Source organism: Salvelinus sp. IW2-2015, unplaced genomic scaffold (assembly GCF_002910315.2).
Source record: "Salvelinus sp. IW2-2015 unplaced genomic scaffold, ASM291031v2 Un_scaffold5203, whole genome shotgun sequence".
In the NCBI taxonomy this organism is placed as follows: Eukaryota; Metazoa; Chordata; class Actinopteri; order Salmoniformes; family Salmonidae; genus Salvelinus; species Salvelinus sp. IW2-2015.
This window is the reverse complement of record NW_019946469.1, coordinates 16,608-27,884: the sequence shown is the minus strand read 5'-3', so window position 1 is coordinate 27,884 and position 11,277 is coordinate 16,608. Positions and strand designations below refer to the sequence as shown.

Sequence of the window (11,277 nt, the reverse complement as noted above, 5' to 3'; positions counted from 1 at the left end):
GCTTCTCACAGGTCCATGTTGATTACAATGCTTCTCACAGGTCCATGTTGATTACAATGCTCCTCACAGGCCCATGTTGACTACAATGCTTCTCAGTTTCTGTAGTGGAGGACATGTTGGGCTGATGACAGACTGGTAGGATTCCAGTTGAGGTAGTTTAATGCTGCACAGGACAATACAACCTAACAACATGGCAGTGACTTCACTAATGAATGATCAGAGGAGGACAGGACTACACAGGACTACCCAGCAGCACCGTTATCCTCACACAACAGCATGAACTTGTATGTATACAGCTACATCCACAAGGCTCATTGCTAACACAAAACCCACATAATCTATACAGTAAACATCCAAACAACCACAGCTCATATAAGACACTGGTGGACATTATACAATACACTGAAATGCTAAATGTCTAAAATGAGATGACAGAAACAACAGGCTTACAGATGCTAGCTCGCTGTAAAAACACTATGTAGCATAACAAAGACAAGTGTGTCCACAATACATGAAGAGTGAGAAATATGAATGTTGACTCCAATGCTTCCTACAGTTGTGTCAAGTTGGCTGGATGTCCTTTGGGTGGTGGACCATTCTTGATACAAACAGGAAACTGTTGAGTGTGAAAAACCCAGCAGTGTTGCAGTTCTTTTCACAAACCGGTGCACCTGGCACCTACTACCATACCCCGTTCAAAGGCACTGAAATATCTTGTCTTGCCCATTCACCCTCTGAATGGCGCACATACCCAATCCATGTCTCAATTGTCTCAAAGCTTACAAATGATTCCATAACATGTCTCCTCCCCTCATCTACACTGATAGAAGTGGATTTAAGAATTGACATCAATAAGGGATCATAGCTTTCAGCTGGATTCACCTGGTCAGTCTGTCATGGAAAGAGCAGGTGTCCTTAATTTTTGTACACTCAGTGTAAACATTCAAAAGGCATCACACCAAAGGACTAAGAAACTGACCTCTTATGGCAGTGAAGTGCAATATTTTTATAAATATTTCTATAAAGCTTCCAGTGTATTCAGGTCATGTGATCCAGCCATGTCTTCTGTACTTCCTCATTCCAAGAGAACCCTCCCCAGCGCAATGGTACAGCACTTCGAGATATTAGCTGATGTACGAAGGGCTATATAAAATAAACTTGATTTGATTTGAATGGTGCCCACATGCTGGATCGATGAATTTAGGGACAACATGTAATTAACTATTTGGTAATATCATGAATAGACTCGGGGACTATTATTTATTGAAATATATTTCTGTGTAATTACTATGAAGTAGGTGAAGGGAATTTAAGTTCCACACCCTTAACCTGGGACAGTCACACCACTGAACAATTGTCACGTTTGATTCAAAATTGCAAGAATACAAAAATGATACACTGCATGAATCTACTCATTATCTACGTTAAAAACAAAGCTTTTAGTATTATATCACAATTTTAGCCAATTTAAGTTAAATAATATTTGTGTTTGCCATCATGGACAAGAAAAGTCAGGTCAACTACCCAATATACAGTACATATCATATTGCACTTTTATATGAAATGACATTTAATTATACCTGTTAGATTCCCATGCTATAGAGATTGTACTGGTCCAGACAGTGGCTCATGACAAGGAGCAGTATGTAGTACTGTTGGTAATGACTGACTGGGCTTTTGATTGGAGCTTGTTCAGAATGGAATCCTCCTATAGGATGACAAAGTCTCAAAACAGGTATCCTGTTGATCTGTTGTACATGTATCATGTAAATCAATGTCTAAGACTACGATGTGTTTATCTTTCTTACATGTTGTTTGTTAGTAATAACAATAAGCCATTTTCTTTTTGGCTCCTACAGAAACCTCACTTTTTCAAAACTCATTATTTTTTATCATTTGAAAATACATTTAAACTAATTAAAATCTACTAGACCTACATTATTAGCAAACAATTRCCTAAAAGTGTGTTAATTACAGTGTTACAAAAGCAACAGTTTTGTAACAGCTTAACTTTAGCCTGTGTTATAAAACCTGAAGCAGCCAGCGTCAGCCCAGAGATGTGTGGCGCTAGCCACAATAAGGATTAGCCACAATCGTAGAATTTGCGGTTCACCTTCAAAATGAAAGTCTCACATTGAAACTGATCCAAACGGATACAACGAGTGGAACGATGCCATATTTGGACTAGATAATGATAAACAACGTTGGAATGTTATATAATACAATAATTAATACATTTAACAACAGTTAAATCCCACTGTGGAAACATTAAGGACACCTGGTCTTTCCAGGACATAGAGTGACCAGGTGAATCCAGGTGAAAGCTATGATCCCTTATTGATGTCACTTGTTAAATCCACTTCAATCAGTGTAGATGAAGGAGAGGAAACAGGTTAAAGAAGGATTTGTAAGACTTGAGACAATTGAGACATGGATTGGGTATGTGCGCCATTCAGAGGGTGAATGTGCAAGACAAAATATTTGAGTGCCTTTGAACGGGGTAGGTGCACCGGTTTGTATCAAGAACTGCAACGCTGCTGGGTTTTTCACGCTCAACAGTTTCCCGTTTGTATCAAGAATGGTTCACCACCCAAAGGACATCCAGCCAACTTGACACAGCTGCTTTTTTTGTATAATTATTTTTATATCACCTTTATTTAACCAGGTGGCCAGTTGAGAACACCTTTATTTAACCAGGTAGGCATGTTGAGAACACCTTTATTTAACCAGGTAGGAGAGTGGAGAACAAGTTCTCATTTACAACTGCGACCTGGCCAAGATAAAGCAAAGCAGTTCTACACATATAACAACACAGAGTTACACATGGAATAAACAAGCGTACAGTCAATAACACAATAGAAAAGGAAAATAGAAAAATCTATGTACAGTTTGTGCAAATGTGGAAGAGTAGGGAGGTAGGCAATAAATAGGCCCTAGAGGCGAAAATAATTACAATTTAGCATCAACGCTGGAGTGATAGATGTGCAGATGATGATGTGCAAGTAGAGATAATGTGGTGCAAAAGAGCAAGAGGGTAAGTAATAATATGGGGATGAGGTAGTTGGGTGGGCTATTTACAGATTTGACAGCTGATGCTTAAAGTTAGAGAGGGAGATATAAGACTCCAGCTTCAGTGATTTTTGCAATTCGTTCCAGTCATTGGCAGCAGAGAACTAGAAGGAAAGGCGGCCAAAGGAAGTGTTGGTTTTGGGGATGACCAGTGAAATATACCTGCTGGAGCGCGTGCTACGGGCGGGTGTTGCTATGGTGACCTGCTGAGATAAGGCGGGGATTTACCTAGTAAAGACTTATAGAGGACCTGGAGCCAGTGGGTTTGGTGACGAATATGAAGCGAGGGCCAGCCAACGAGAGCATACAGGTCGCAGTGGTGGGTAGTATATGGGGCTTTGGTGACAAAACGGATGGCACTGTGATAGACTGCATCCAGTTTGCTGAGTAAGGGGCTATTGTAAATGACATCGCTGAAATCAAGGATCGGTAAGATAGTCAGTTTTATGAGGGTATGTTTGGCAGCATGAGTGGAGGAGGCTTTGTTGCGAAATAGAAGGCCGATTCTAGATTTAACTTTGGATTGGAGATGCTTAATGTGAGTCTGGAAGGAGAGTTTACAGTCTAACCAGACACCTAGGTATTTGTAGTTGTCCACATATTCTAGATCAAAACCGTCCAGAGTAGTGATGCTAGTCGGGTGGCAGGGTGTGGGCAGCAATCGGTTGAAGAGCATGTATTTAGTTTTACTAGCGTTTAAAAGCAGTTGGAGGCCACGGAAGGAGTGTTGTATGGCGTTGAAGCTCATTTGGAGGTTAGTTAACACAGTGTCCAACGAAGGGCCAGATGTATACAGAATGGTGTCGTCTGCGTAGAGGTGGATCAGAGAATCACCAGCAGCAAGAGCGACATCATTGATATATACAGAGAAAAGAGACGGCCCGAGAATTGAACCCTGTGGCACCCGAAATAGAGACTGCCAGAGGTCCGGACAACAGGCCCTCCGATTTGACACACTGAACTCTATCTGAGAAGTAGTTGGTGAACCAGACGAGGCAGTCATTTGAGAAGCCAAGGCAATTGAGTCTGCCGATAAGAATGCGGTGATGGACAGAGTTGAAATCCTTGTGGGAACTGTGGGAAGCATTGGAGTCGACATGGGCCATCATCCCTGTGGAACGCTTTTGACACCTTGTAGAGTCGATGCCCTGACGAATTGAGGCTGTTCTGAGGCTAAACGCGAGTACAACTCAATATTAGGAAGGTGTTCCTAATGTTTGATATACTCCGTGTATGTACAGCCTTACCAATGGATTGTGCACCCATGAATTCGAGTATCGGCCTTCTCAGTGAGTACGGTTACATTGTGGATATTCAGATTAATATAATAGTTCATTTTAAAACGTTTACATGTTTTGCAGGAAGAACGATTTCCTTAATAATGAAGTTTACATGACACATCTGAAATAAGGCTACCTGATGGGACTTTTGATAAATGCAGAAAAACGCCAATGAAGATAAACGTTCTACCACAGTGACAATGTTATTTTTGGGAAGCGTATTGATTCTGGACTTATAAAGTTTGGAAACTACTTCTACTACGTTACATGTAGTTGTTCTGAACTCACTTCACACTAAAGAGGGGCTCTCGCGGGAGGCTCTCGGCTGGTGCTACAACAGATCAAATACGCAGATCAAAGTGTTTACATGGCGTAATAATTAGAAATATTGCTCAGAAAAGTGTTTTAAATGGCGTAGGCTTACTTTATTTTGATCTTACACTTCGATTAAGATAAGCAGAGTAAGATGTTTATGCAATGACTATTGCGCAATCTGCCTGATGCTACATTCAGTTTAATATCTAAATATTACTGTGCATGTAAACGTACACAGTGACACCTACAGATTACAATTCCAAAGAGTCTCCACAAATATTAGTGTCGTAGCTCTTATTGCAGGACGTTGACTGTGGGGAAATCGCCTTCCCAGTCAGTCTATTGTGTGAGTTGGACATTCATATTGAGCTCTACAGCCTTACCCTGTTTCATGGGTGCCCACTCCACAGGTAAGACTGTACAGTCCAATATGAATATCCAACACAAACAGTGTGTGTATGTCCCCAAGTCAATTATGCAGTCTAATACATCCAGTGGGATTTTAAACGTGTTTTTTTTTACTGGTTTGTCAAGTTGATTAATTATAGTATTTATTTTTAAGTTGTATAATAACATTCCAACTTTGATTAGCATTATCTAGCGAAAATATGGCATTATTCCACTATTTGTATGAATTTGGATCAGTTTCAATGGGGGGGGGGGGCTTTTATTTTGAAGGCAAACCACACGTTCCGCTGTTGTGCCTAATCCTTATTGTGGCTATCTTCACACAAGTCAAGCCCAGGGGTGTTTGCAGGCAGCATCGGCTACATAACCACGTCAGGAGAGTAGTGCACTCAACAAATCTACTATCGCAAACGTGTTTAGCTGTGGAATATGTCTACCTCACGGACAGTCATATGTTTGCTGAGAAATGACTTGCGTCTTCACGACAATGAGGTAAGTTGATTCTAAATTGGATCAGAAATGTGTCTAATAGTCTTGGAACAAAACGATTCCAAAATGTGTACCTTTGACTTAGCCATGTTCAATGTGATATACAGTGTTGCACTTTCTCTTCACTAATGTAAAGTATATTTGGTTTTATCGTGCATTCTCTGATCATTTTTCTTCTCATCTGACACCAATAAACAGGAGCAAAAATCAAAAAATCTTCTTGTGGTATAATGGCAAACAAACGTTATGCCGGTCATACACTACACGATTTCGCCACGTTTTTGCCATCCCAGACGAATAGACATGATCGGGGTGAAATCCTGTTTACTTGGACTAGAAATAGTTACCTGGGTACCAAAACTGCTTGCTCCGGTCTAACCTGACGTAGCAGCCGTAAAATAAATGCCTGAAACTAGGGCTGAGGTCCAAACATTTAAAAGACACACCCTCGTCCACTTACCCTCGCCTTACGCCCTTGGGGGAATCCCCGTCGCCATCTTGGGTGGGCGGTCCAAATGATTAGCCAAACAAGGGAAGTTTGCAACTTAAGCCCTCAGACTTCGTTTTCATTCGGCTTTGCGAGTGTACAATTATGTTCACTCCGGCTTGAAACTCCCCATAATTCAATTCGCGATGATTGTACAAAGTTCAAAACAAATCGATGGAGAAGTCAACACACGTGTAAGTAAAAACGAATGTAAATAAGTTAGAAATTGTGCTGCTATTGCATTTGACGGCCCAAACACGTCTTGTAACACATTTTCCTCCTTCAGAAGTTCCAGCTAGGCAGGCTGTTATTTATCTAATTAATTTGCTAGCTATCATACAGTAGGTGTATATTAATCATTATATATTTAATGTAAGTAGACATGCAATCATAATTGACTAGAGCATATATAAAGCACCCAGGGTGGCTGAAAACACAATCATCGAGGGATGAACAAGTAAAGAATTTCCGGGCAGGGGCGGTCCATTTAAAAACAACCCTTCCTCCCTCGCCCTGCAAGTGTACACCCGTCAGACGTTATGTTACGTCATCAGAAGTGTCCACTTCATTTGAGGGGATAAGGTGTGTCTTTTCTGTGTGTGTTTGGACGTAGATCACTACACACTGGTCTTGAAGAAGAAATGTCAGGGGAGGTTCTCTGCTGCGCTCTTCAACCCGTAAACGTGGAGGAGTTGTTCGGATGGACTTTTGCCACAGAGTTTCTAAACCCAGAGGCTTACTGCTGCTTGAAGCAACGTGAGTCTTCTGGGAAAGCTTGACAAAACAGGCCAGGGTTGGAGAAGTACATGGAGAAGAACTAAAAAAGAATTTCTCACATTTTCTTAATCTAAAGGCACGACCTAGATTCTAATATTTTAAGTAGTTGAACATGTTATTACTCCAACCTCGTGAAAGTGACAAACTGACACGTTTTCATTTTCATCAAAAACAACTTTATATCGAAGGAGTTTGGTACGAGACCGATGACGTGTTTCTGTGCATGAGCTTCCCTAGTGTAACGGATGTGAAATGGCTAGCTAGTTAGCGGGTACGCGCTACTAGCGTTTCAATCAGTTACGTCACTTGCTCTGAAACCTAGAAGTAGTGTTGCACCTTGCTCTGCAAGGGCCGTGGCCTTTGTGGAGCGATGGGTAACGATGCTTCGTGGGCGACCGTTGTTGATGTGTGCAGAGGGTCCCTGGTTCGCGCCCGTGTCGGGGCGAGGGGACGCCGTAAATTTATACTGTTACATTGATGCTGTTGACCCGGATCACTGGTTGCTGCGGAAAAGGAGGAGGTTGAAAGGGGGGTGAGTGTAACGGATGTGAAATGGCTAGCTAGTTAGCGGGTACGCGCTACTAGCGTTTCAATCAGTTACGTCACTTGCTCTGAAACCTAGAAGTAGTGTTGCATCTTGCTCTGCAAGGGCTGCGGCTTTTGTGAATCGATGGGTAACGACGCTTCGTGGGTGACTGTTGTTGATGTGTGCAGAGGGTCCCTGGTTCGCGCCCGTGTCGGGGCGAGGGGACGTACTAAAGTTATACTGTTACACTAGCCAACATCGCCATGAGACAACGCCTACAAGTGTGATCGGGGATTTCTATTGGAGAAGCAGTTTTATCCCATCTTCATAGTATACGATCTTAGGTGTAAAGTCCGAAAGAGGAAGTCCTGTCACAGGCCCTCTTTCCTATTGGTCAGTGCTATCTGGGATCTCTACCATTTAAAATGTAGACTTCAATGGGGTAGGGATCTCAAGGATACCGGATGGCACGGACCATTTCCCCTGAAAACCGGAACATCTGGTTATTGGGGACTCGGCAGCACTGAGGTATAATAAGAACCAAATGCACCCGGTAGCAGCACGAGCAGCGATGACATCACAACACATTTAAGTGTGTGCCCTCGGGCCACTACTGTACTACCCCATATCGACAACACAAAATCTATATGTACGTGTGTTTGTATGCATGTGTCTGTGCCTATGTTTGTGTTGCTTCACAGTCCCCGCTGATCCATAAGGTGTATTTTTATCTGTTTTTTAAACCCGATTCCACGGCTTGCATCAGTTATCTGGTGTGGAATAGAGTTCCATGTAGTCATGGCTCTATGTAGTACTGTGTGCCTCCCATAGTCTGTTCTGGACTTGGGGACTGGGGAGAGACCTCTGGTGGCTTGTCTTGTGGGGTATGCATGGGTGTCTGAGCTGTGTGCCAGTAGTTCAAACAGACATCTCAGTGAATTCAACATGTCAATACCTCTTACAAATACAAGTAGTGATGAAGTCAATCTCTCCTCCACTTTGAGCCAGGAGAGATTGACATGCATATCTTTAATGGTAGCTCTGTGTACATCCAAGGGCCATCCAAGGGCCAAATTATTAGTAATTTATTTCTACTAACTCATGGCTCCTTGCAGCATGCCTAAGGCACGTTCACGCAGATGAGCAGGGACCCTAGGCATCTTTCTTTTGGTATTTTTCAGAGTCAGTAGAAAGGCCTCTTTAGTGTCCTAAGTTTTCGTAACTGTGACCTTAATTGCCTACCGTGTGTAAGCTGTTAGTGTCTTAACGACCGTTCCACAGGTGCATGTTCATTAATTGTTTATGGGTCATTGAACAAGCATGGGAAACAGTGTTTAAACCCTTTACAATGAAGATCTGTGAAGTTATTTGGATTTTTACGAATTATCTTTCAAAGACAGGTTCCTGAAAAAGGGATGTTTATATTGCTGGTTAGCTAGCCAGCTCAAGATAATTAAGTGAGCATGTGACGAGGACAGGGCTGCTTGCTTGGTGAAGTGTACTTGTGATTATTTACTTTTTAAAATACGCTGTCGTTGGCTGTGGCAAGCCACTCACCGGCAAACCACCATGCCCACTCACTCATCGTGATTTACAGGCTGAATGATGTTCAATGAGCAGCTCGTAGAGCGCCCTCTATCTGTGGAATAAATATTAAATGTTATCCAGCTGTTTCACTGGGCCCTCTATTGTAACCCCTGTTATGCAGGTGTTTCACTGGGCCCTCTATTGTAACCCCTGTGTTATGCAGCTGTTTCACTGGGCCCTCTATTGTAACCCCTGTGTTATGCAGGTGTTTCACTGGGCCCAGAGGAATGCTGAACACATCGTTCCCCTGTACTGTTTCGACCCTGGTCATTACCTGGGGACAGCCAACTACAACCTGCCCCGTACCGGCCCCTTCCGCCTGCGCTTCCTACTGGACAGCATCCAGGACCTCAGGACCAGTTTGATACAGAGAGGCAGGTGAGAGGAGCTGAGCTGCTCTCGTCATACACACTGTACCACACCATAACCATACTGTACCACACCATAACCATAACTTACCACACCATAACCATAATGTACCACACCACAACCATAATGTACACAACATAACCATACTGTACCACACCCATAACCATAACTTACCACACCATAACCATAATGTACCCACCACAAGCCATAATGTACCACACCATAACCATACTGTACCACACATAACCATTACTTACCACACCATAACCATATGATACCACACCACAACCATTAGCATGTACCACACAACAACATTTACGTACCAACACAAAACACACGCCACACACAAAACATTAACGTACCAACCAACCATAAGACCACACCACATACTGTACCACACCATAACCATACTGTACCACACCAATAACTAAGTACCACAAACCATACGTACCACATCATAACCATAACGTACCACATACACCATTAATGTACCACACCACAACCATAACGTACCACACATAACCATACGTACCACACATAATGTACCACACCACAACAAAACGTATCCCACCATAACCATAACGTACCACACCACAACCATAATCGTACCACACCAACACCATTAACGTACCACACCACAACCATAACGTCCACATCAATAACCATAAGTACCACATCATAACCATACTGTACCACACCACAACCATAACGTACCACATCATAACCATAACGTACCACATCATAACCATAATGTACCACACCCATAACGTACCACATCATAACCATAACGTACCACAACCATAACGTACCACATCATAACCATAACGTACCACAACCATAATGTACCACATCATAACCATAACGTACCACACCATAACCATACTGTACCACACCACAACCATAACGTACCACATCATAACCATACTGTACCACATCATAACCATAACGTACCACACCATAACCATAATGTACCACAACCATAACGTACCACACCACAACCATAACTTACCACACCATAACCATACTGTACCACAACCGTACTGTGCCACACCACAACCATACTGTACCACATCATAACCATAACGTACCACACCATAACCATAATGTACCACAACCATAACGTACCACACCACAACCATAACGTACCACACCATAACCATACTGTACCACAACCGTACTGTACCACACCACAACCATAACGTACTAAACCTCAACCATAATGTACCATACCACAACCATACTGTACCACACCATAACCATAACGTACCACACCACAACCATAACGTACCACAACCATAACGTACCACACAATAACCATACTGTACCACAACCGTACTGTACCACACCACAACCATAATGTACCACACCACAACCATAATGTACCACACCACAACCATAATGTACCACACCACAACCATAATGTACCACACCACAACCATAATGTACCAAAGCATAACCATAATGTACCACACCATAATGTACCACACCACAACCATAATGTACCACACCACAACCATAATGTACCACACCACAACCATAATGTACCACACCACAACCATACTGTACCACACCACAACCACACCACAACCATAATGTACCACAATGTACCACACCACAACCATAATGTACCACACCACAACCATAATGTACCACACCATAATGTACCACACCACACCATAATGTACCACACCATAATGTACCACAACCATAATGTACCACACCACAACCATAATGTACCACACCACAACCATAATGTACCACACCATAACCTATAGCAGGTAGTATTTCCCCTGTTCTAACCTATAGCAGGTAGTATTTCCCCTTTCCTAACCTATAGCAGGTAGTATAGCCCCTGTCCTATAGCAGGTAGTATTTCCCCTGTTCTAACCTATAGCAGGTAGTATTTCCCCTGTCCTATAGCAGGTAGTATAGCCCCTGTTCTAACCTATAGCAGGTAGTATAGCCCCTGT

At 42.6% G+C, this 11,277-nt stretch overlaps 1 protein-coding gene across 1 annotated transcript in view; it reads left to right on the top strand.

Annotated features, from left to right (window-relative positions):
- The first annotated feature begins 5,389 nt into the window (after nucleotides 1–5,389).
- LOC112078058 (cryptochrome DASH-like) overlaps nucleotides 5,390–11,277 on the top strand; it is a 21,391-nt gene continuing 15,503 nt past the window's right edge. Inside the window, 2 exon segments of the mRNA XM_070441929.1 lie at nucleotides 5,390–5,564; nucleotides 9,144–9,316. Of these exon segments, the coding sequence (XP_070298030.1) occupies nucleotides 5,502–5,564; nucleotides 9,144–9,316 (236 nt within the window). The 5' untranslated portion in view covers nucleotides 5,390–5,501.